The sequence below is a fragment of the Candoia aspera genome, chromosome 8 (assembly GCF_035149785.1).
Source record: "Candoia aspera isolate rCanAsp1 chromosome 8, rCanAsp1.hap2, whole genome shotgun sequence".
NCBI classification, from domain to species: domain Eukaryota; kingdom Metazoa; phylum Chordata; class Lepidosauria; order Squamata; family Boidae; genus Candoia; species Candoia aspera.
The window spans coordinates 58,940,960-58,968,776 of NC_086160.1; the positions used below are offsets into that span (position 1 = coordinate 58,940,960).

The 27,817-nt window shown below is 38.8% G+C and overlaps 1 protein-coding gene across 4 annotated transcripts in view; it reads right to left on the reverse strand.

Moving 5' to 3' along the window:
• Positions 1-17,469, reverse strand: part of RAP1GDS1 (Rap1 GTPase-GDP dissociation stimulator 1) — an 88,696-nt gene extending 71,227 nt beyond the window's left edge. For 2 of the 4 annotated variants that reach the window (XM_063310828.1, XM_063310826.1), the window contains exon 1: positions 17,217-17,467. In XM_063310828.1, the coding sequence (XP_063166898.1) occupies positions 17,217-17,220 (4 nt within the window). In that variant the 5' untranslated portion in view covers positions 17,221-17,467. Of the gene's footprint in view, positions 1-17,216 lie in introns of all 4 variants that reach the window. The other 2 variants (XM_063310827.1, XM_063310829.1) reach the window with 2 other exon arrangements.
• Positions 17,470-27,817: the final 10,348 nt, after the last annotated feature.

The following is a 27,817-nucleotide window of genomic DNA, read 5'->3' on the forward strand; positions in this document are numbered from 1 at the left end:
TATCACTTTTCCTCTGATGTGCAAAGAATCTGTAAGTTTTCAATATAATTTTTATTTAGAGGCCCTCTGAACAGTCACTCATGCCCTGGTTATCTCCCACATAGACTATTGTAATGCGCTCTACATGGGGCTTCCCTTGAAGAATATCTGGAAGCTTCAACTGGTCCAGAATGTGGCCGCGTGAGCAGCTATTGGTGCCCCAAGATCGGCACATGTGACACCACTGCTGGGCGAGCTGCACTGGCTACCAGTTTGCTTCCAGATCCAATTCAAGGTGTTGGTTATGACCTTTAAAGCCCTACATGGCATGGGACCAGGCTACCTGAGGAACCGCCTCATCCCCCTAACATCGACCTGTCCCACCTGGTCATGCAGAGACGGCATGCTACGAACCCCGCCAGTAAGGCAATTCCACCTGCCGGGGTCCAGGAGGTGGGCCTTCTCTGCAGTGCCATCCGCCCTCTGGAACATTGTGCCCCCTGAGGTGAGGCAGGCCCCTTCACTCCCAGCCTTCCGTAAGAACCTGAAAACCTGGTTCTGCCGCCTCGCTTGGGGTGGGAGAGGCACCAGTTCATCTTGGGGGTGGCTAGTATCATTGATCTCTCCCCAACAAATAAGATCTGCACTGCTTGGATTTTATATTTTATATCTATTTTATCTTTTTATTGATCTATTTATATTGTAATTTATATATTTTAATTTTGATCTTATTGTAAACAGCCCAGAGTCCCCTTTTCAGGAGAGATGGGTAGTGATAGAAATTTTAAAAAAATAAATAATTTTTATTTAATATTTTGTTTTCGTAACATCAACTGTAATTAAAATGAATTGGCTTAGTCAAGCAACCCATTTTTCAATCATTTTCAGTTAATTTGAAACCAACTAGCTTGTTTCAGTGACATTAAGACTCAGTTAAGACTAGTTGCAATTCATCATTGTTTGGACCAAATGCTGTAATTGTCAAGCTTCACACCCAGGCTCAGCAGTAGACATCTAAGCCCAAATTGCAGCTCTTGGATAGACTTGGCAGAAACCTATCCGTACAACTCAGCTTGGTTAGAATCTATATTGCAGGTAAGAAAGAAGCCTTCAGTGCAACAGTTCATCGCCCACTGCAATGCACAGAGTCAGAGACTATAAAGTCTTTATTTCTTCCTCCCACCCTTCCAAATTAAGGAATACTTGCCAAGTCTTTTGGTGGCCTAAGGTATGTTAACACAACATCCATCTCTAGCCTTTTCATGACTGGTTCTTGCCTCACCAAGCTTACATCCTCAACCCTTACAGAAGGGAATTTTCTTGAAGAAGAAAACAAAAGTTTTTGACTTCTTTGTGGCTACAGTACATCATAAAGGAATGGGGCAGAGAAGTACAGAAGAAAATAACAAAGATCAATGGCCTTGTAAATATCTTCACAACACTTAGCCACCAAAATTAGTTGTTACATCTCTTATCATCCTAACACATCTTAATACAAAATATGTTTGACAGCATTTCTTTTTTAAAAGATTATTTTCATAAACTGAATTTTAAACAACTACTTTATATTCCTTTAATTTAATATTATAATCTGTAAGTGGATGGGATGGCTTATACATTTAAATAAACACATTCAGCATAATATTGATTATAAGGTAAATGGAGATTTTACTAGCGCTAACAAACCCCTGGAGAAGGAAAAAGCATGAACAAATAACTAATTGGGGTCTGGGGATAGTTTTTAAACTGGTGTTAGTGACAAACAAAATCCTCAAGGTTAGGCAATTTAAAACATGTAATCACAGCTAAATCTAAATTGGTATAAATGTCCATCTTGGGCATGGTATTAGTTTCATTCAATGGCATAAATATCCGAATATATTTATTAGAAAGAAAATAAATCTGCTCTGATGTATCCCAGTACATCTTATCAGAAGATAAGGAATATCAAATTATCCCAAGCAATTTGATCTCTATGTCAGTTTTCTTACTGAATGAATTATGCAAATGTAAGCAGTAAAAAGACATCAATTTTCTGAGATCCCAAGCGTTGATAGGATAGAGAATATGATGCCTGATAATGGAATTAATAATATGTTATCAATAGTAGATTCTTACTGCCTGCACTCCTTCTGCAAACAATTTGATAATTTTTCTCCTCTGCAGAAGATATTTCTTTTTAAGGCACTTAAAACAACAACAACAACATGAAGTTGCTAGAATTCAAGAAACATCTTGGCATGAAAACTCAGATGCTCAAAAAAACAACAACAACCCTGAATTAAGAGTTACTTCTTCCTTATCATGGGAAAATGTGCAGTAAGGTTGCAAATCACACACACACACACACACACATATATATTTAACAAAAACATTACTTTACTCTGGGGTGAGTGTGGACTGAAGGCAGACTATTTTGCTACTAGAGAGACAAACGAAAAGCTGAAACTGCCAAATACAAGCATACTGCAACAAAATGCTCAGTGACCACATCTGCCCTGTTGCCATGACCTCTGAGCAACCCTGGCCCTATACTCTGTATCTAGCATTTAAATCCCCCCATTTAAGTATGATGCCCATGGATACCAGTGAGGCCCAAAACACCTCTCTTAATGACCATTACGTTCTCTGCCTCTCCTGATTTTGTTTTGTTCTTTTTGAATGGTGGTGGCTGTTTGGAAATATTCTCACCCATGCACACCTCTCCACCAAATAGAAAAAGGTAATTCTGGGGGAATGGGCTAGAGGGGAAGAGTTTTATATTCAGGTAAATAGGTGGTTTTGAATAACTACACCCACCTTTGCAGCAATTCTGTGAGATCAATTGTTCTTTCAAAATTTCAGATGTGCCTATCAGCCCAAAAAGGTTAGAGGCTTCTGTTTCTAGAATTTGTTTCCAATTCCAATGAATATAAGTTTCTTTCTAGGATACACCCTGTGTTGAGAATTATTTATGATTGATTCATAATAGATCAACAGAGGATTTTATGGACTTCCTACCAAATAAAATTATTTTTATTTTGGCTTCATATTTCTCCCTGAAAAATGGGAATTGGTTTTGTGTTACATCGCTAATTTATAACAACCCAGATGTAGTTCTGGTATATACAGTCATTCCAACAAATATCTACAGTATGGAATAAAGTAGGCAGTTGTCTCAACCCCTTTAATAATTTTAAATCTGCCTCTATCCCCTTAACTACTGTGCATCTACAATACATAGGAATCAAACAGCTACAATCCAGTTTAAGATTGGTAACAATGGAGACACTTTTCTCTAAAACCTTGAAGGCCTTCATATAAAATACAACTGAAAACCCAGCAAGGGATGTACTGTAGTGTCTATCTCCCTAAATCTCTCTAGGAAGATATCAAAGAGGTATCTTTCCCAGTGGCTTTTAAACTGAATAATTTTCCTCCCGAGTACAGAGGTTTCTCATAAAAATATCAAAAGTGCTGCATAATCTGGGGCTAAGCTATCTGAAATATTGCTTTCTTCCTTAAAGCCTACTGGGCATTTGGGGGAGTCCTTGTCTTGATCATTCCACTATTAGAGACACATTTGGTGGGAATCTGGGCAAGTGCTTTCTCAGCAATTGTTCCCAGGTTATGACACCCTTCTCCAAAGGAGATTAAGGTATATTCCTCTTTATTCTTCTTCTGCCAGCAGCAAAGCAACTCTTAGCCAGGCAGGTATTTAGCATTTCAGATAGTCTAGCAATATTTATGTTTAATTGCATTTTTTTTTACTTTTATTATCATTAGCCATACTGTGAGACATTTATTGGGAGAATCAACAGACATAAAACAACTCCATTTTAAAGCAAAAATGTATGACACATTTTGCAGTAGGGTGAGAGAGAAAATAAGTACTTCAGATACATTTTGTCTGGATCCCAAACAGAAATGGCTAATCACTTAAAAAATATATACATTTCTTACAACAATAAATGAAAAAGCTGAAGATGCAGAAGCCAACAAGTTATACTTTTACATGTATATTTCTACTCTACCAAATATACACAAAAGACTATATATGATAATTAAATTTTCAAGCCAGAGTGACTCAGTTTTGTTCCAATCAAATGACAATGTAAATGGTCTTTAAATTGCCAATACTAACCATACTTTATTTACTGAAACCCAAATAAAATCATTTTAAAGGGGACATTAGGTTCTATTATTCCTCTACATTCCTACATATTTTTATTTTCAATTGTAAGATGCCTCAAGCTTTGTAATACAGATATTTTCCAATGACACATGTTTAGTCCACATCCACAGCCGATTGAATCACCTTTTTCAGTAACTGAGATTTTTTTTAAACCAGGCTGGTTGATAAAAGTTGGCATGATATTATTACAATTTCAAAACCCATTCAGCAGAAAACAAAGCAAGCAATACAGATTAACTAGGGCAACAAAACAGTATTAGGAGCATTCTGGCATTGATAAACTTTTATTTGCTTTTGTTTTCACATAAATAGGGCAGTTTAAAAGTATAGGCCAACACTTCCATTAAAGTAGGATTTTTCATCAGACACTCCAGTGTCTTACGGTCAGTACAAAGACTGTGTTCATAACATATTAAACCATTATTTGCTTAACAATGTTTAGTGAATAAACCAGAGTTGTCTTGGTTACAGAACAATCTAATTCAAAATCAAGTAAATCATATTAAGCCTTAGAATAATGATGAGCCAAGTTTGAACGAGATTAAACAATTCAGAAACTACTGAGTTCAAGACGGAAAGAGACTGGGTTTTTTTCCCCCAAGAAATGTAACAGTCACGTAATCTCTTACACTCTCCTTCCCTAAACTAGAGTCCTCCAGATCTGTAAAGCTGGTTGAGGGAAGGAAACTGTAATCTAAAACCTCTGAAAGTCCCCAGGTTATAGATTAAGCCAATGTTTCTACTAAACTGTCAAAACAAAGTGATCCAATCAACTTGAATGACATGGATTAAATAAAAAGTTATATAATAGGTTAAGGTGAATAAATGTAAGGATAAGCCTATTTCAGTGGTACTTATATACTGGCACATTAGTATAGAAGCATCTCCGAATATTTGCTTCAGGTCTACATTAATTTACAGAGCAAAGCAGCCTTCCAAATCTTCTCTAGATGTGTGGAGCTTAGCTTCCATAATTCCCAATCAACATGACCACTGCTAGGATTCTGGGCCCTGAAAGGAATCCAAGGTTGGAAAAGACTGAATTAAAAGTATAGAATATTGGTGTCAATTTGAAAACTCAAATCTTTGGACTGCTGGCAAAGCCTGAGATGTATGGCCACCAAAAGCTTTGACAAAGCACTTTTTAACACTGAGAAAATTACACTGAAAAGTCCCACAAAGTCACTAAGAATCAAGCTCAACTTGAGGGAGAATTTACACTTGAGCGCATTTATTGTCCAACAACCAATACAAAAGAGCCAATTGTGAGTCAAACAATTAAATGGTTGCTAAAGGCATGTCCCCCTTCAGTGGGCAATTTTCACCGTGGATGCACTACCACTTTCCTACTATCAGATGGGGATTTATCTTTATGAAAATATTTCCATACCACTTCTCATCTGTACAATCCTAATATTTTGTAAATATCCATAGAGAGTAACACAGTTGTAAAATCTTATATATGTATGCACGTATGTATGCGTGCATGCATATGCATGTGGGGGGTGGATTAGCTATGGCAGTCACTTTTGGCATCTGGCATGCACTACTTCTAAATGGTTAAGAAGTTCAAAAGACTATTTTTAATTCCCAAACTAGAGAAGTTTAAGAATGACATAATCAACTTCTACTTCTGCTATCAATACAGGTAGTCTTCACTTACCGACTGGCCGCTTAAAGGCTGCTCGAAGTAACGATGGTACCCCAAAAGTAGATTTCCAACTGGGGCCCAAAATTACAAGCCTCACAAGGCCTCCACGATCACATGACCAAGATTCGGCCGTCCTGGAAGCGGTGGCCATTTTGGGTCACTTGTCCGCCCTTTGGTACCAGGAAGTCCTCCAGGCTTACGAAGCTGGATTTCTGAGGCAGCAGGCCTGGTCATGTGGCCGCACTACTTCCTGTGATTTAGCAGCTGGCAGAGGGAGGCTTGTGTGTGCCTTACTGTACTGTACAGGAAAGTTAAGTACTTTTTCCATGCAATACTGTAGTACTTACGCTTGCCTTTAATTTTTTCCCCAGTTTTTGTTTAACTTAAGTAGAGATTTGTATGGTGCCATGCATATTCCATCCTCTGCCTGTCTGACTTTTAATTATATTTAACAATACTGAATGCTGGTTTACTGTTTTTAAAACAGTTGTTTATTCCAAGAGTTTCCTTCCTTTAAGGTATTTAGAAGCAGAATGCAGCAACTACAAACTGCTGTATCTGCTTTTTTTTACTGCTGTAAGGTAAGCATTTTATTTACTGTACTGTCTTAGTCTTAGCGGCTGTTGTTGATCTAGGAGATTTGTTTAATTTCATTTTATTTTTATGATACTGTATTCGTTTTATTTTTATTTAATTTCTTTTATTTTAATTTCCTTTACAATACTTGGAAATACTGTACTAGTAGCGTATGTGCAAAATAACGTTGGGAGACTTCAGCTGCTTTCTCTGCTTTCTCTCTTCAACAGCCGGAGTCCCAAATACTGTATTGCATTTATTTTTCCCGAAAAATACAGTAGCCCTATATTTGGTCCTCTGCTGCTGTTGGAAAACACAGAAAAAGCAGATGAGAATGTGTTGAAAACTCCCATCAGTCTTCCTTTTTTACAGTATTTTTATTCTCTTTATATTTTAAAGAAAAGTCAAGAGTATTGGAAAAGAAATCAAAATAAAATAAATTATTTTATTTTTATTTACAGTACTGTAATACACGTGGTGCCTTACATACATTGCATGTGAGGCAATGATTTCTGTGTGAGAGAGAAAATGACTGGGTCATGCAGATGGCAGAGACCCAACCTGAGGATAAAATGCTGGTGAAGCAATACTGTATGTATTGTCTAACTCTTCTCTAAACTCCTGATTTTCAACATTGCAAGTTATGTATGAGGTTTTTGTCCCTTCCAATGAACCATGCCTTGTCCTTAGAAACGAACGATATGTAGAGTCTGGCCTTCACAGTTCACTCTCTCCAATTATCAATACTGCAATCAGATTCAGTCCTATGCATGCTGTACACTAAGGAAAAACAACATCTTCTAGTACCCCTTACCCATACATCAACATATAAATGCTACCATAAAGAGGGAACAGCCAGGTACTATATAAATCTGATTTTTTAAAAATAAAAATCAGATTTATATACACTACTATACAGTAACAAAAGCTGCAGGGTTTACTACAGCAGGAAAAAAACATTATAGTACTGTACAGTATCTTTAAACCTGTTTAATATTGTACTGTAGAACAAAGATTCCAATGAAGACTTTACAGTAAAAGTTTTTAATAATCAACCAGTAATATTAGTTGAAAATAACAGTAATATCAACTGAAAATACTATTGTAGCCACAGAAGCATTTCCATAGTCATGTTTTGGTGGAGAACATATGACCAGCACATTCTGCCCCCCACAGTACTCCAAAATAACTCCTGGGTCACTTAACAACTGTGCCATTCACTTAACAATGAAAGGAAACTACAAGGCCCAATCTTTAATCATTTAATGACTGCTGCAACTCGCTTAACAACCGTGGTTAGAAAAAGGTTGTAAAAAACTAGTCTGGACTTACTTAACAACCGTTATGACTTACAACTGAAAATCTGTGCTCAACTGTGGTCGTTAAGTGAAGACTACCTTTATATATATTTGATATATATACTGTATATATGTGTTTGTGTGTGCGCGCCTCCTTCATAGCAAGCCAAAAGCTGCCATGCTATTTCCGCTGTGAATGTGGCAGTTTTTACCCACCTGACAGGTGCTAAATACAGAACTCAACATAGAATTAATAAACTTTGCAATTCATTTCCAAATGTGTTGAACATATGCACAGAAACATATTTTAAGAAATGTAAGGTTTGGTTCGCAGATTCAAAACAAAAATCAAGCCCAGGTTTTTAAGAAGACAACACAACAGATATATTGCCTATAGAAACATGATGCCAAGATAGGAAGTGGTTTCTTTTCCTCCCATCATGTTATCCAGATTTTAATTTTTTCCAGAAGGACTTGCATCACCAAGTTGTATACAACTGCTTAAGACTGGAGACATTCCATTTGGCTCGTGTTGTGGGAGCGGTCAACAGGTTCAGTACACTTATGGGCCATCGGTTTATGCATTGTTCCCTGTAGCTTTATCCTTCTGCTTTTCCATTGGGATGCACTTCCCTCAGGATGTTACATTATATATTACAAGAACTGTTCTTATGAGTTGCACTGACAGGCAGCCCAAATCATCAGATCAACTGATCTGGTAAACGTTAAAGGCATTTCTTACCCAAAGGAAACTAGACAGTGGATTGTTTACCTAAAGCCAGAGGAAAATTCAGTATGGCTTTTTGTACATAAGGTCCCAGGATCAATTCCAGGCATCTCCTCTAAGAAGAAACTTCAGTCTGAGACAGCACTAAATATATAAATTAGAGGAAACTGTTCCACATAAAATGAAGAACCAGTCTGATGATTATTTTGCAAACTGGAATATATGCAGGCATTCAGTCTCTTTTTAAAAAAAGATAAAGCCATTTAAACTGCCAGTCAAGGGGATTTCATTTTATTTGTTCTGTTGCTCTCGTCCAACTCTGATAGCATAAAAACTAGATGGAACGGGGAAAAAACCCAGAAGGCATTGACCAGAGTGATGCTTCCTATAGTCCCAATCCATAATTACACAAATTGGTCAACTTTTTACTCTGGGATGTGTGTGTGAACATCATAGCAGCAAAGGTAGCATCAGTGGGATTGAACATCATAGCAGCAAAGGTAGCATCAGTGGGACTGCAGCACATCATGAGATATGTAAGGGTTGGGAATATGAGATCATTTTAATGGTTTAAATAAAATCTCGAAAGAGCAGTCAAGCGTATTTGTTCTTCTTCATGGTTTGCACCAAAATTTCAGTGGCATGGTAAGAGCATGTACAAAAAGAGATTTAGAGGCCCATTAGCCTATGGGCAAATGGATGGCTACCCTCACTTAGGGTGTTATGGGAATGTAGTCTGCTCAAGTTCTGGACTTGCCCGCACTCTCCTTTCTTCTCCCTGACACTGCCTATGCAGAGAGACCACCAGGTATTGCTATTAAAATTAACTACATTTTGGCTTATTTCAGAGATAATGACCAATTGAATTCATATAGCACTCAGCTATTAATGTAGGTGAAAATGCAACTGTTATCCAAGCTTTGAAACTTGATGTAGCTAAAGACTACATAAATTACAAAGAAAAATGTTCTTCTGATTACCATGAGAGAAAATATATTTATTTAAATATATACAGGTGTCCTTTGCAAGTATCTTGTATATTTCTGAATTTTCCAGTATTATTTCTCTATGAATCTGTCTTAACTTTACTGTAGTTTATTAAAAAGATGACAATGTGAACTCTGATGTTGTTTTTATTTCAAAAGAGGAGAGCATATTTTCTCCTTACAGTTTCCCTACCACTAACTTTAGACTAATAAATTTCCTGCATATCCTCCACCTTTTTCCTCCTCTGTAATATTAGCCTACTTGCATCAATTTATTTAAATCTGCCGAGTTTCTTTTCTTCTTCTTCTCTTTCTCCTCCACCACCATCTCCTTCTTCTTTTAATGTTTATTGTTCCACTAAATCGTTATTTCAGGGTAACTTACTTACAATCAGAGTACAGTTAGGATTAATAATACAGATTCCAACTCTAGGAACAACCCTTCATAGCATTTCCCATAGTAGTCACAGTCTGCCTGAGACCAGAAAGCAGATAGGCAGACATGGAAGTGCAAAGGATCCACACTGTCATCTTTCTAAAACATTTTTTCATTTGTTTTTTAAATTCATCATATAAAATGATGACTGAGCACATAATTCTGGGGTAAAGTTACAAAGCAGTCCTACAATGAAAGTATATCTTTATTTGCTCATCTTATATAATGTCTCAAAATGAAGAACTTAGTTGCAAAAATTACCTTCCATAATTCTTCAGTGAGGTTGGAATAGCTTGTTTGACCTCAAAATAGGATAGTTACAGCTTTAAAAGTTTCAAATTAATTTATTAAACTCTAATTATTGTTGGTGTTTGAGGACTATTTTTGTCATGATGTCTTAGGAAAAAAAGTATCACTAGCATATAAACAGTATCCATAATATTTTTTATTCATTGATCATATTTGCCTTCCACTTTTAGAGAAAAGTTTATTTCAGATTTGTTAACTTGTATCTCATCTCCATCTCAGTAATCAGAGAGCATGTTCATAATTAAATATTTGAGCTATGTTCATTTTCTAACAAAATAAATCTGATTTAAATTTTAAAAAGTATCTTAAAATGATTTTTATCCTCCCTGAAGTCAAGTGATTTGGAGGTTGTAGTCCTAATTATTTTGCATTGCTCAATGACATAAGCTGAGTCAACAATTTGTCATTTTTTAAAAACATCTGTGAAGGGGATCTGGTGCTTCGTTAAAGCTGAACCTAGCTAGTTCACTGCAAGGTGTTGCAGTGTTAATGTAACACCAACATGAAATTTCAGAGTCTTTTGCATCTGGAAGTCTACTGTACCAAAAATCAATTCTGCTGTACAGTACAAACAACAGAACCACCTAGAATCGATTCTGATTGCAGCAGGATATAATCGTAATAAATTAAAAAAAATAATAAACAGCACCTTGTGATTAAACAGAAAGGTAAGCTATTTAAAGGATTTCCCCTCACTGTTATTTGCAGAAAAAAAAATCATCCCATTAAAATAATATAGAACAAGGCAAGGAATGAGAAAAACAAAACATCAAAATGCCAGCATATAGAACATATACTACTTCTAAGATATGTTTCCAAGTGTTTTATCCATATAGTATTCTATGCTTGAAGAAACAGTCCCAGCTTTCTCCTAAGCTTTTTTGAAATGAAAATTAATTTCATAAGCTTTGTTAAAGTGAAAATTAATTTCAAAGTGGTTTTAACAACTCCTCATAGAATTCTCCATAAATTAAAAAAATCATCTTAGTGCATAATTTTGCATGCTGTGACAAACTTTTGTCTCCTGAAAGCAATTCTGGCTCCCAACTATAGACATTGCCATTGATCTATCTGTAGAATACAGCTTTTGTCATACAATTCAGTGCAATGTTTTAAGTTACAAATCTGAACAATTTGTTTTTTTGCAAGCCAAAAATCTCAGCTAATACCCTTTATTTCAGTTCCCTGAAAGATATTCACTTTATAAGGATTACTCCAGAGAAGTGACAATAAAGCTAGTAGAACTGCAGAGCACCCACACACCGCTAAGTAAATATATTAATATCACACATATTTTTATTAGAAGAATGTGAATTTTTACAAGCTCTATATGAAACAAAACTATGTACTTGACCCCCTTATGTGCAGAACATTCAAAACATTTAATCATAAAACTGACTTAGCAATTTAGTGCTCAGAGAAGCAAATGTTTGATGCTCTGACATGATTTACCAAGAAGGCATGGACTCACAAGGAACATTTAGTTCTGGGGGCTGGTGGGGGGGGGGAATCAACCTTAATATATTTCTCAGGCTTTCCAACAAGTGCAGAAAATAAATCCTGTACAAAGCAGACAGGAAGATTTAACCAGGAATATGCTGCACAGAGGTTTCAAGCTAGATTTGCTATGTTCGGAAGTCATTACATTTATTGGAATTTTTTTAACATAGTTGTTATGAACGTCTTTTCTTCAAAAAAAAGAAAAGATTGCAAATCAGACTGAAGTGTGGTGTGTTCCCTGCTGATAGAAAACAAGGATAACCGCAAAGGCTCCTAGCTTTGATTCTTGGGAGGTTTCCTCAGGAACAGCAGGAGCGCCTGTAGAATCATATACGGCCAACCGTGCAGTGGCCTTTTCTAACCTTTTAAGTTCCCTCCTCGCTCACCCCCCTCTTTCTCTCTCCTTTGCAAGCAACAGTGTCACAGCCAAACAGTGCATTCACAGCAAAACAACGCATCCAACGCATTAAGCAGCAATGCAGTATCTGTGAAGCTGGCAAAAGGTAGCCAGAATAATTACTCCAACCTGGCAAGCTAGCTTAGGAGGAGGCAGACCCAGCATGAAAATCCAGCCCAGGTTCACTGACAACTTTGACACAGCAATTCTTCTTGTTGCTGCAGAGAGACCACCTGGCCCAGTCCCCAGGGGTTTCTTGGCTTCCTTTGCTGCATCACTAGTCTCACACTTTCTCCCCCTTTGCCATCCAACTTTTGCTCTAATTCTGCTTCTCTGAAAACAACCTGCTTCTTGGCTCCCCAGGTCTCAAGACTCCATATTCTAGATGCAGAGTATTACTTCATCCTATTCATTAGGCCCCTGTTCCCATGCCATCGCGCCCCCCCTTTTTTTTTTGCCAATGCTAAGTTATCTCTTCTGATCATAGTATCTGTATGATGTTTTGACTTTGCACATTTTTTCTGGTAATTTCTTATGGATAGTCAAACTGGTTGACAGCATTCTAGATGACCATTTTTTATCATAGCAGTATAAGTAATGGCTAGAGAGAGCTTTCAGACAAAGGAAAGACAACCAAGCTGTGACTAAGCAAGCTTTGTGACTCAAGTCAATGTCCATGTTGAGTTTTGATTTAGAACACTGTGAAGGTAAGCCACTGTACTTTGCAAGCCATGATTAGCTATTTAATGTGTTTGAACCCAGCCAACTGTGGCTTATGCAACAAATCATAATTAAGCAATCTATGGTTCGGCATAAATGTGAGCCCAGTTTATGCCAAAGCAAAAAGCATATAGCTTATATACACTACTAGTCTCTACAAAGCACAGGCAAACTAAATCACAGCTAAAACATCATCTATTGATAAAAAGGAAATACTCTCTATTAGACACAGGTACATGAAAGTAAAAGAGGAAGAAAAGGGGCTACTTTAAGTGTGGAGATACTTCTTAGGATGCAATCAAACATGTGAACTGACACCATAAATTATCCACAATGTGCACCGCAGTTGTAAGATTAAAGTAAGCAATAGCCCTTCTTCCTAAAAAGTTTGCCGTCTAATACTACAACCAGCACCCAGACAAGTATTGTAGCAATAGTGATAGAAATGCTTGAAATTGGCTGTACTACTGCAATACAATTCTGTACCTTTCTACATGGTTCACTGCAATTAAAGGCAGACATATTAAAAGAGTGACATATAATAAGACAAGGTGTATACTGAATGCTAAAAGTTAAATACTTACAAATGAGGGTTTTTTTAAAGAAACAGAGCTGTGTGCACTGATATACAGAGTGGAGCTTAAAGGCAAGATTATACTGCAACAAGTATGAGGTAATTCTAAAAGTATGGACATATAAGATTCATCAGCCAGCCATCAGGACTATGCTCCCTTGAAAGTAAAGCTTCAGGAACACCATTTCTATTATTTGAACAATTTTTACCCCAAACTCTACCTAAAGGTAAAAGAACCAGGTTTCTCTTCATCCTCTGCAAAATGTAGGAAAGAACAGTGAACAGATTCATTTGGTTCCAGCCAAAACTTCTGAGTGGATCAAAGAAATTAAAACATCTTTTGTGGTTTTCTCCAAACATTCACTGAGTGACCTAGTCAGGCACTTTTTTAATGCCAGTTTTTTTAGCCTTCACAAACGATTCAAGATTTTGGTGACTTGAACAGGTAGACTTTCAGGGTGAAAAGTTATAGGAATATGTGACACACTCTAGAACATTCTGGGAATATTCCAATTCTTCTTGAACACTGACTCATCTATACTTTCATATCCTACCTTGCAGTATAAATTAGAATCCCCAGGGAACCTTAAAATTGAGTCTAAAACAGTGCAATAAACTACAATACAAGTATTAAAACAATATGTACTATGAAATTACTAATAACATTTAGGAATTGGATATAATCTGGAGCATTAAAAAAAATCTTTATCTAGAACTTGGGAAAAACCATTCCATAAATTGATACTATCTGGCACTGTAACTGGATACTGTTTTGATTAGCTAGACTGCCACCAAAAAAAACTGAACCCAAATTAACCAACCTTTATTTATTTATTTATTTTTCAAATTTCTGTCACCACCCATCTCCCCCAAAGGGGGACTCTGGAGATTTACAACAAAATAATTTAGCTAGTATGTTGTGCCTCCACAGCCCATGAGAGTTATCGTATCGTTCAGTGTGTTGTACATAACCAGAAACTTGGACCTGGTTGGAATTGAATGGTATAGAAATGTATATAATTAAAATAAACATGGTTAAGAAAGGGTGAGCATGTCATGTGGACACAGCATCAGGCCCTGTCCCCACTTGCACCTTAGTACAGCACAATCATGCCTTAACTTTCTGCCTTGTTCCCATGATGATGCTTTCATCTGATTCCCAGCTCCTAAGTGAGGCAGCCTTAAGTCATCATTAGATGTATTTATATAACTGTAGTGTATTTTCCCCCTTAAGCTGACATTCCCACAAATCAGTTTCAGTTTCAATTACCTTCAGGAGAAAATCTGGTGACTAGTAGTCGGAGTGATCAGAGGTGTATTTGGGATTGTTGGGAGATAGGACCTGACCCTTCCCCTTTATTCACTAATCAACCTCCATCTCCACTGTTTCTCTCCCAGCCTTTACCATCTCCTTCAGTACTTTTTTTTTTTTGAGTTCCCTTCATGACATCACTTTCCCGCTCCTTCAGCTGGTGGACACCAGCTTCTCTGCAGGCTTCCAATAAAGAGAGGAGAGCAGACCTCCACTATTTCAATTAAAATTCTTATTTGCCACTTCCTCTCACTTCCTAGCTCTCCTGCTGAAATAAGAGAGGCAGTTGTCCAGCTACTAGTCAGTTTCAGTTCTTCCCACTGCAGGACACAGCTAGTTGCAAAGTCATGGTCGGGTTTGCCTCCCTTCTCTCTGGGGATATTTTGGTGTTGGTGTTTCTCTCATATACTGTATATATGAAGATACACACATGAGGTGAGGGAGGAAGGGCAGACAAACCAGCGTAGAGAAGCCAAAGAGAGTCCTAAAATCTGACCCCTACTACACTTGTTGCAGGACTCTGAATGGTGGATATTTTCTCAGGGATGAGAGAAAAGGCAAAGAAGAAAACCAGTCATCTTGTCTATTGTGAGTGGCACATGCATGCAACATCCTTCAGCAGAGGCTTGGTACAGATGCAGTGGAGGCAGGACACAGACTGGCCATGGGGACAGCAACTGTTGTGCTGACTCAAGGATGAGTGGTTAGCACTTTAAAACATTAGTGGGGAAAAGCTGATGGTCCCCTGGCCAGCCCAGAAGCAAGATGGTTTCTGCAGCTCTAAAGAAGCTATGTTATATTTTATCCTGCAGGGTGGGACAATGCATAAAACCAACAGCATTTTCACAATCTGCAAGGAACTGGTTTCGCTCTGTGAATGTTGTTGCCCCCAAAAGTTCCAGAACTCTTGATGTGAAATTCAAGAGTTGCCTCTGTTACATCTGTTAAAGCCACTGAGACTGGTTTGATTTGCTTGTCCTCACTAGCCCTTGGCTATCAACAGCTTCTGGAAAAAGAGGCAAGAACTGGTTTTGGCATATACCACCTTAGTGTTTAGAAAAGAATTGGTAATGACTAATTAATGAAGTGAACAGGCCACATTTTAAAAAAAAAAAATACTAGTCCAGGCATTTCAAGGTAGATTATTTCTGGGGCATCATTTGCTTGAAATGAGAATTATTATATTGTATTAATCATTCTTTCCATTTCACATACACAACACAAAACATTTCTTGAAAGGACAACTTACCTTCACAGGTAGAGCGGGCAGCTAATTAGTTTCAAAACAAGCAAATGGCATGGGACCAATATATGTATTTGTTTCCTTAGTATATTTGAATTCCACTTTCCTTCCATAATGGAACTCAAGGTGACTTTACACTCCATAACCAGATGGACTCCCTTCCAGGCACTGATCCAGACTAGGCCTCCTTACGGTAGTTTGACCCAAGTGGGTGCATCATGTGCTCACTGGTAAAACAGTCCAAGGAACTTCAACACAAGTGACATTTGGGTGAGCCTGGCCTAGAAAAGGCGAGTTAGTAAGTTGTATCCCAGATCAGTGCAGCTTTTTCTTCAAAATATTTAGTGAAGTTTTAACTATGTTTTACTAAATGACAATGCAGTCCTATGCATGTTTTCTCAGCAGTTAGTCCATAACAGAATGACCTGCTGAAGTTAACTGTTCCCCTGCCTGGATAAGAAAAACTAATTATGTATACAAGACCGCTGTAAGGAAGGTTGCACCGTAGATTACCATTCTTAGGGAAACATACACTAAATGGGAACAAATGCCCACAATGCTTAAGAAACAAAAACCAAACTGAGTATATATAAAGCCAAACTGAGTTTACTTCACTGAAAGGATGTCCAGCTTAGATAAACCAAGCATGAGGGATTCACTGGCAACTTGGCAACTAGTTCTTGAAAATGCTGATGGCAATTAATTAAGAGAACTGGGGTTCCTTATTGTTAAGCTCTCTGACTTTTAAGTGTTGCTTGCATGACCAACTCAGGGCGACATCCATCCCATTCAAAGGTCCTTCTTCCCGTCTTTCGAAGAACCTTCGCAGCTGCCACCTCGACCATCCGTGGTTGACTAAGGTCACTACCTGCAGCCGGTCCCCCGCTACGGACATCCTAACCAAGCGGCATCACGGGAAAGCCGAGGCTTAAGTGAGAAAAAGCACATTGCTCTTCCCGGCTTCCGCCGCCGAGTCCGAGAGAGTAGGGATGTGCGGACGAGGAAGTTACAAGTAGTCGGCTTCCTTCTCCCGGTCGTCGGACATAAGAGGGAGGAGAGAGGCGAGCAACCCGGAGGGGACTGATCCACCGAAGACAGAAAAAGAGGGAGAGCGCTAGCGAGAGAGACGCAAGGGGGAGCGCTGGGGGAGAACGCCCCGACTTGCTACAACGCCGCGGTCCTACTCCTCCCCAGCTGCCCCTAACACGGATTTGCTAAAAGGACTACCGGATGTCCCTCTAGCGCAAGCGAGGACCTGCTCGAGGGATGCTTCAGCGGACCTTGACGGGGCCCTGGAGGAACGTGACTGACCTGCCGGGCTCGGGGTGACTTACCCATGTTTCGGAGAAGGGAGGAACGCGAGGAGGCTTTTTTTCCCCTCCCGGCGGCGGCGGCTGCTGCTCGTGGGCTGCTTTGCTCTCCGCCTCTCCCGCGCCAGGGAGAAACAGGCGGGGCCCGGGGCTAGTGCAGCTGCTTGCGGCCAAGAGGCGCAGGGCAGAGCAGCGGCGGAGGCGCGGGAGGAGGGAGGCAGGCAGGCAGGAGGCACGGGCAGCCCAAGCGCGCGGTGTCTTTCCTGCCGCGCCTGGCTGCGTGTGGCTCCCTGTGTGTGTGTGCGCTTGGGTGCACGCGCGCCGCCGTCGGGAGGCGGAGGGCTGCCCGGGCTGTGGCTCGCAGCAGCAAAAGGAGGCGGAGAAAAAGGAGAATTTTCCGGGGTATTTGCGCGAGGGAGGGCCAGCGCGTGCGCCGCCCCGGCTAAGGCCGGTCCACCCTGACGGTGCCTTTGCCAGGAGGAGAGCGGGGTTGTTTCTGCCGCCAGAGAAGCGGGGGTACGTCCGTGGGATCTGGAGCTCGTGGGTTTTGGTACATCCGGGGAAGACCTGCCATTAGAAGCGCAAAGCCTGGCAACACCCAGAGAAGGACGGGGGGGCGCGCACTCCAGGACGAGCGAGGCGGCGGGGCGCGAGGCGGGAGCAGAGAGCGAGCGCGCGAGCGGCACGTCGGGAGGCAGGCGACAGCGAGCCTTTCCGTATTCGCCCCGCCGGCACACCTGACTTTGGCCTCCCTGAGTGGCGACGTCCGGGGCGGGGTTGAACGTTGACATACATTGATATTATAGGAACGCAACGGAATCCTTTACAAAAAATGCTTGATGTTTTTCAACCTTCCTTTAAAAATCCATATTTATTAGATTATGTATTTCTTATTGACTCACAGATCCCAAGGCAGGATACAGTGGGTAAAAGGAATCCAAGAAACAATAAAACTAACTAGGGGCATGGAGGGAACATCCTGAGCGACTGTTATCCTGACCTCAAAGCTTGGATGACTAGCTAGATCTTAAATTGGTATTTGCACCAGCAGGTATCCCAGCCAGAATGTCCCTCTTTTAATTGCATGTTGAGTTAATCCATGGTTTCCCTAACCTCCTGGCTTCACATAATGAATGGAACCAGAAGAAAGCAAACTTCTTTGGGGCTGAAGGTGTAGCATGTCCCTGGTGGTAACATTCTGCAGCGAATGGACAATCAGCAGATTCTAATATTTGAGCAGGTGCTCAGGATTCCTGATTTCTCAGGACTGGCATTTTGAACTGTTTAGGTCTTTCTGATTTTTCATTGTGGCAGTGATGCCTTCCATACTGAAGCATGATATATGTAACAAACATTCATATGCATCATAATATTCCCTTTTAGGTTATGCACCATTATGCGAGCCAGGCTTCCCTGTTTTTTGCCCAGATATGCTCTCCTGCAAATTAACAAGACTATGGACATATTTAAAAAGCCAATATGATATGAGAGAACTAAATGAGATACAGTGGTACATATAATACATTCCTATTATGCTATTTCCTTTCAGGGTAAGTAGCGTTATGCAAGATGCAGAAAAGGAATAAGAAATACTAAGCCAAAGAATTTTAAAGCATTTGTTAAAGTTGTTAGCTAAATCAGCATTCACCACACACCTCTGCCAGCTCCAGGGCAAGGAAGAATATCTTGTGAGAATCTCGCAGAGGCCTGATGCATTCCTCCACAAGTGGCACCAGAATCTGAATTGCTCCTAAAGCTGATGTGCTCTATGTAGTCTGCTAAAGGGCGAAACTCCATGAATTCAATTCACAGTAGACGGTGTGAACCCCACAGAATAACATGGGTTCCTTAATCAAACGAGTCAAAAAGAGGACAAAACCAGTCACATTGTGCTTCTTCCTGGTGGTTAATATAGGTGATCTGAAAATGGAAGACATTATCAGTCCATTGTTCTGATCCGATAATTATCTTGTCACCTTGAGACTGATGCCCACCACTGACCTTGTGGGAAGGGTATGCGTGGACCTAGTGAACTGGTCCATCCTAGGACTTAGAATCCTTTGGGTTTCCAAAGGGCACCTGCCTAGCAGGCAGTTCTCTGAAATACCTATTTTTAAAATTTGATTTGATTTGTTAAGGCTGTCCAAAAAGACTCTGGGCAGCTTACAATAAATCCACTACATGTTAGAAAAACAGCTAAAACAACATGACTGCCCCAACCAAAACAGCATTCCCAACATTTAAAAAAAAAGATGCCAGGGCACATGACAGGATACTCCTGAGTGGCCTCTCCTTCTGCAGGGGTTCCTTGGTTTACCAAAGAGCTCTGGGAGATGAATTACAAAAGGAAATAACTTGGAGAAACACTGACAGATGATGACTGACTAGAGAGAGTAAGGAAGATGACCTTGACAGAGATATGCAGGAGCCATTGTCTAGGCAAAAGGGGCTGAAGTAATTTTTAAAGCCCTGAATAGCAAGCTAACAAATCTCCCTAATTCATGCGGGTATAAGGAGGAGGAGGTACAGCAGAATCAAACTTGCAAGATTTGGTTATAGCAATCTTAATAAAAGTAGATTTAGCCTTCCTGTGGAATTAATTTCATAGTCTGGTCTACCTAGTGGGGCTGATAGTAACAATGACTAGATACAGATATGAATCCATGTTTGGCCCTACAGCATGACAGTAAGTGTAGTGATGAATCAGTAAGTTTTCAGCACTTACTGTGTGTGCAGATTCCAGACCAACTGCTTTATTTAGTATGATTTGTTCCTTTTTGGGAACAGCAGAAGATTTTCCTGCTGGGTCTTTATGAGCAGTTTGCTAAGCACTTTGAGGACAATATTGCTCATATTCACTCTGAGCTATGTGGTTGATGGGCAGTCTCATGAAATGACAGAGGTAATATCCAAGGAGATTATCTGGGATTCTTTCAAGCCTGTGATACCCAAGTCAACAGGCTCCTCTGTGGGTTGAGCTCAGCTATCCCAGAATCAGAGACTTGTGGAGCTGGAACAGACCATAGGGATGATCTAGTCCAACCCTCTGTAATGTGCAGGAAAACCAGTTAAACCATCCTCGAGTGGGGGCTGCCCATCATCCTCTTAAAAATTTCCAGAGATGGAAAACCCACCAACTCTATAGGTAGCTTGTTCCATTGGTGTACAAATCTTACCATCAGGATCTTTTTCCTTTGAACATCTTCTAAGTAGTTGCAAATTATACCTGTTATTTCTGGTCCCACTATTGCCTGGTCTGTGGCAATTGAAAATAGTTCCTGACCATCTTCACAATGGAATAATGTTATATAACTGAACACTGATATAAATGGCACCCCTCAGTCTTCATTTCTCCAGACTGAATATCCCAAATTCCTTCCTGTCCTCAGGTCACTATATCCTCTTTGCTGCCCTCCTGTGAACCTGTTCTAATCTGGCAGTTTCCTTCTGGAAAGGTAGTGCCAGAATTGTACGAAATATTCCAGGTGTGATCTCACCAGCTCAGAGTAGCAAGCACTAAAGACTTCACACAGCTTTGATACAGTGCTTCTTGAAATGCAGCCAAGAACTATGTTAGCCCTTCTAGCAGCTATCTTACACTGCTGGCGCCTGCTTGGGTTGTTGATAATAACCACACCCAAGTCTTCCGATGTAATGTGTGTAAACCACGAATCCCACATCTTGTATGTGTACTCTATTTTTTTCAACCCTACATAGGGTTGAAAATAGCTGACATTCTTCCCTATTCACTTTGTAATACACTTTATATAAAAATGCACAAAACACTTTCTCTCACACCATCATGCATTTCTCAATTACCGGCTCAAGAGCAGGAATCTGGTCCATATATTCCCTGCCTAGCATAAAGCTACCCTGCATTTCCTAGATTTTGCTCATTGCCATCTCCTCTCTTGATTAGAATTCTTCCCAGACCCATTTAATAAAGACCCGCCCCCATAGCTTTTTTATTCACTATTCCTATCTTCTCTTTTCTACAGGGGAAGCTATAACATAGAAACAATGTTTTCTTATATAAATACAACACTTTTTTGTGTGTCTCACATAACGGCTAACGTTCCTCCTGAAAAGAGCTATTGCGCACAATATTACTATTTCCTACGTAATAGGAACCAGGAAATCCAATGCATACAATTTGTGCTTGTATATGAGACTTAGTGAAAAATGTGCATGGTTATTATTCATGAAACTGATAGGGCTGAAACATGCCATTATGCTTTCTGTACAGTTTCCTAATTAGAAGGAAAGAACTTTGCCTTGTATTGCTATTTAATAAGAGCACTGACTAACTCACTTCACTGGGGACTCTTGTTGTTGATGTTATTTTTATTATTAGTTAAGTACATGGCTACCAATTCCAGAACAAACCTGAGTGTTAAAAAGATAGGAAACAATCAGAAAGGGAAAAAAGTCATTTGCAATCAGAGAAATCACATTCTGTATATCATAAAAGATAACCAACAGGGACTCCACAACCACCTTATCCCAAGAACAGCCAAATTTTTAAAGACTTCCAGGACATCATCAGGGTAGAAGCCCTACAGATCTCTGACTGGATTCATGGCTGTATGTTTTCTAGGGAACTTAACAAATTTTCTTTGGTGAAAAGATCTGTAACAGCTTCTGAGCTTTTCTGAAACAGAGGTTCTTGCATATCACCCTCAAACATTGCTTAGGATACCCACTGTACCTGTAACTCATGGGTAACCCCATGTTTTGTATGTAAAAGAACTCAAGTTCACTGTCTGGCACTGCCTGTTAAAAATCCAGCCCCTGGGAAAGCATCTGCCTGAAATTGGCAAGAGTTGTTGCTAGTTTTTGAGCTATATTCTTTCTCAGTGAAGCTGCTAGAACTCTGCAGGCCTGAGGCCTACACAAAGGGACTTAGGAAGGAAGGATCCCATTATCTGGTAGAAGAGATGAGTGAGGGGAAAGAAAACAAATGGTAGAGAGGGAATCTTGCCCAAATTCCTCTTTGCTGGGGGCATAACTCATCAGATTTTGTATACAATAGTTTTACACATATACATTTAATATATATAAATGGTATATATATTTAATCTGTAAGTGCTGTTTCCCTTCATAAATCATAAATGCAGAAGTTTCCAGAATATTTAACCTCTATTGATATTTAACCTCTATTGCTGCAGTATATACAGTACATTAAATGGACTTCTGATATCAGGTAGAATATGAAATTCTGTAGGTCTGCTTTCAAGAGCAATCATTTCCTCCCCTTATTTGTGGCAAATTAACACAGAGCACTTTCATTTTAATTGCACAGAGCACTTTAAATTGCACAGAAAAAGACTAACACCTGCTAGATGCTTTTTAGTATGGTATGTTCTGCAAGCTTAATCTGTATGGTTACTTTATGATTCAGGATACTACACAAACCCAGGAAAATGGGTTCAGTGAACTTTGGTTAACATGACATCGGTAAACATTTTGCATTAGCATAGCTACTATTATGATCTGCCTCTATATTGTGAGTGCTTTTCTGTCAAAAATAAAATAAAAATGATAAGTAAATAATTGACTTGCCTTTCCTTTTAAATAAAGGAACCAATGAAAAAGTAATGCTTCAATAACATCAGAATAAAATTGCTGTCATATTATTATTACTTCCTTTAATATTTCATCTCTTTTAGAGCTATGGTGTGGAATGTAGCAATGTCAGTCATCTTGATGGATCTTCCAAAACAGAAAGAACGTCATAGCAATATTCTCCCTTTAAATTACTTTTATTCAAATAGGATACTTTGAGAAAGATTTATGACTTTCAAGAAGATCTGAAAAGAAGTACAAAGCTAATTTTATGAGGGCCAAACAACAGATTATTTTGGATAGCTTCCCATCTCAAGATTTGTTACATTATAAGTACCATCACTCCCAATTTGAATGTAATGGTCACATGATTTAGAAATTACTGTTCGTGTAAGTGGCTTGACAGCTATGAATGAGTGCTCTGAACCTCATTCATAATATTGCATGATAATTTGCTGATAGTAAGATATTGAGATATGTGTTTTGCAGATGTGTATAGGAGAAATGTGGAGAAGAAATGAAAAGTTTATCTGGAGGTATAACCAACATAAGGTGTTCTGTGGGAATATGTGGTAACTATTGCATTGGCTACTTACTGTTAGGTCTCTACAGTATTTGCTTCATAAGTAACTTAGGCTCTTTCAGCTAAAAGAAACAAAATTGCAGCTCTACCCATGCAACTTTATTCTGCACTGAATGCGGAAGTACATACAATAACATTGATGTCAGGAAAACATATTGCAGAAGAAACTGGGAACTGTTATTAAGCCAAAATGGAACGAATGATACCATTTGATGTTGTGACAGAGAGAAAAATTGCCTCAGAAGTTCAGCTGTAGACAACTAAGTCTGGATGACTGAAGAGGTCCATGAGGTGGATGAACAGGTGAAGGAATATTACAAGAATACCAAGTACTAAGAATCAACTGACACTCTAAGTCTTGCAGCCTACCAATATTGACAGGACTGAATAACTAGGCTTAAAAGTGTACAAATTAAAAGGGGGCTGAACAAGAAATGAACAAAAAGAGAAATCCCCCCCCCCATGTGTACTGTATAAAGGAACTGGGCCTGGGGTCAAAACCCTACAATTGAGGAAGCTGAAAAGTAGACCCCAGATTTGGAACATTGGATATAACCCAAAAACTTGCAAGCTGATTAAAAAAACATAGGCTGCATTGGTTTGAATATATCCCGTATCTATGATTTGGGATGAAGAATAGGAATGGGAATTGCTGATGGCAAATTAAGGTGAAAGAATGTGGATGGTACTATAGAATTTATTACTCCTGATAACAAGGAAGGGTATCCAGATTTGTCCCAGTCATTGGATTTACAAATTGGATCCAAACCTTAATATGTGCCAGGCCTAGGTACCAGTGTGGGGATAATAACAATAACAATTTATATGCTGCCTGACTCCCAACAATAAGTATTTAAACAATTAAGTTTAAAGAAAACAGGCCTTTTTTTCTACAAAGTTTGTTAAGTATGTTTTCCTAGTGTTTAGAAGCATGCAAAGAGATCCTGGGAAATGGAGTTTAGTAGAAAAATAATTTATTTTGAACTTACTGAGACAAATTATTTGTCAAGGGGAGTGAAAGCATAGCAAAGCAGAGGTAACTAAATAAATGATATGGTTTATACACTGTAGTACAGTGAATCATAATGTACTTCCTTTGATTTGGGCTGGGTGAAAATTGATATTGTGATTTGCAAGGTGCTTTTTGTGGCTTGGCCTGTATTTTGTCCCCTGCCAATTGTGATTTATACTGTAAATCACAAATAAGCAAACCTTAGCCTACTGAGATGTGTGGACTCATTCAATATGAAATGGAAGCTTGAACTTTGTTGTTGATGCCCATGAATATATAACTCTACAGAAGAACTCTACTTTAAAAATAGGGGATAAAATGTTCCATTGGAAATTGTGGGAGGAATCTGGAATATAGTACATACTCTAAATCAATTACTTTGCAATGATTATTTAAAGGATTTTTTTTCAACTTCAAATCAAATGTTGCCTCTCTAATCCACAACAGTGGCTATATAATCATCTCAAACATGTTTTGATGGCTCAATATAGACTGAATGCTTTGAGTTGATGTCTGAAACTAAACCCATATCCTATGTGTATTAAAAACTAAAGAATATTTTTAAAGTTGCTGTTAATGACTATTATGGCTCATCAGTTAAAGAATTAGAACACTCAATAATGGAGTATCAGTGGTTGCAAGTCTTAAAAATGTCTAATTTGTTTCAAAGTTTTTAAGATTTAAATTGATTCATCAAAATATTTTATTTCAAGTCTACTGGTCATGTCAAGGAATGTAATTGAAAGGATGGACATCAGATTTTCTTTTGCTGGCTATGTAAGAAAAATGAGTTTTTGACTTGTATGATTTGGTCTTTTGAATTATTGACCACTTTTTGGAATAATACTTTAATATTTTAAAGAGAGAGAGAGAGAGGGTTTATATACAAAGATAATAGAAAGACCAATGCTTTGTTTCCTGTTTCCTGTAATTCTATTTAGCTTCTACAACAGGAATATCCAGTCTTTTGGGAACAGTAGCACATCTGGAATGTTGACAACGTTATGGTCACTCTCACAAAATATTTGCTATGGAGGATTTGATCAGTCACAGAACACACATTTACTAAGTCTAATTGCTAAGATTATTCACCACCACCTATTCAGACAAATGCATTCTGTTTGGAAATGTCTAAAAACTTTCTCTTAATTTTCACCTATCTCTGTGTGCAAAATACTGTAGTCTTCTTCCCAGTCCATGTATTTCTTCTTAAAATATATTAACATAAGGGAATGAAGAATAAATACATCTCCTGTCCTCTGTCCTATTAGTAATGGAGAGTTGCACAGCCAGTTTCAGAGGAATCTACTCTAGGTTTTTCTAACTTCCTTCAATTCGGGATGACAAGCTTGCCATATCTTATAGTATATATTGTTTCCAGTACAGAAAGTACATTTTTAACAAGAGACATAATTATGTAGTAATTTTACAGTGTACTTACAGGGAAGGAAAGAAATCCTTTCAGCATGAATGCAAGAGACATGGAGGCACCATTGTTTTAATAAATACAGCTCTGAGCACTTCAGTTAATCAGCAAGGCATGCTTGGATCTTGTATAAATTATACTTTCTTCTTGGATAGATATCTCTCTCTCTCACAGGAGGGTCCCACTCAGCCAAGTCATGAGAACTCAGAACAAGTTCTGTTTTCTATTTTCTAAGAAATCATATGTCCTTCCTGTTTCAACAAAGCCATGATTAGAAGGGAAAGAACAAGGTAGCCAGAATAATGTTGAATGAGTACTGAATAATTTGAAAATAACCAAAGTCATGGGGATAAACTGATAAACTGAGATAAAATGGTGACAAGTATGAACAGGCTTACAACAATTTTAACTGAAAATATATGATTTTATGAGAATAATTTTATTATTATTATTATTTTAAAAGATACACCTTTTGATCTCTTTCTAACTCCTTCAACACACTTTCAGGACATTTGCCCACAGTTCTTTTCTCATAATCCAGTAGGAAGCAAATAAACAAACAGTGTGGTTCCAAGGCACTCCTAAAGCAGTAGTGGCTCCAGATCCATAGCCAAACATAATATGGTTATTCATGGCGGGGCAATGCTGGCAGTTGTTCCAGACCTTATGGTGAAGGCCCCAACCAAAGTGTGGTTTGGCATGTAAAATGATTGTATGGATCAATATTTTCATTCAAAATGTAATAATAAAAAATTATTTTAGTGCTTCTCCCACACAATTCCATTTATTGGCTTCAGTGGAGGACAAATTACACTGGCATAGAATCTACTGAGAATGAAGTTTCTGTATTTGCACAACAATGGTGAATTGAAGTCTGATTAATTCAATAAATTATTAAATTAATCCAGTTGCCTGAATTTATTTTAGAAAAGTTAGATAATGAGAGACATGATAGAGACTGGGCAAACACATGAGGATTGGAGTAACAATGGTTACTCATCTTGCTGACTGTTTGCTACCTCTGGAATCACCGGCTGACTACCTTGAATACCAGCTGCTGAGGACTAGAAATGGAGGAAGACATTGATCTCTCTGTAGCCAGGAGCTGACTAGAGTTAGCTGGCTGCTGTGTGGCACAGAATGCTGGACTAGATGGGCTGTTGGCCTGGTTTAATAGATCTCTTTTTATGGTTTTAATTTATTGAATAAGTTTGTTGAACTGTAGTTAAAGTATTGAATTAGGCTTAAATCTACCCTCAACATGGAACTCACTGGGTGATTTTGGGGCAGTTGCTAACTCTCAGCTCAACCCAGTTTACAGAGTAGTTGTTGTAGTAAAGATCAGAGGAGAGTTTACCACCTTGAGCTCCTGGAGGAATGATGGGATATAAACCAAACAAGCCATAAGCTAGCCACACTGGTTGAGCTTATACAAAACACTAACCACATTTTAGCCAAGTATGTTGCAGGAAACTGCCAGGGTCTATGCATATGTGTTGGAAACATGAACATTCTATTCCCAGATCCTCTTGGAGTTTTAAAAGACCTTGATTTGCTGGTTTCACCTAAGTGTGTGAGGAGAATACAAACAATTATGATTGATTCAATATTTTGTAATTAAAATCATGAGTGTCTGCATGAAGTAAACAAGAACCAAGCGGTGAGACATGTGTCACAGTGTCATTGCACAAATACTGTGACTCACATGCTTGCATCAGACACAAGTACACAATGATGGGTTTTGTGTCATGATGTCACTATGGGCTTGCCATCATTTTGATATGCCATCATTTTGGTTTGCTGCAGATGTCTATAGTCTAACCTGGGACAAGATAGCCTCCTGCATAATTTCCCAACCTTGCCCTCATAGTTAGCAATACTCCAACCACATTTGGATTGGAGGAAAGGAAGGAAGTCAGAAAACACAAAGACCAAAGCAGCTATAAGACATGTTACTACAACTAAAAATAAAAAGTGTTACATCATTATCAAAAATGTGCAGCAGTGCCTAGTTACAGTATAAGAGATACAGATGTGAC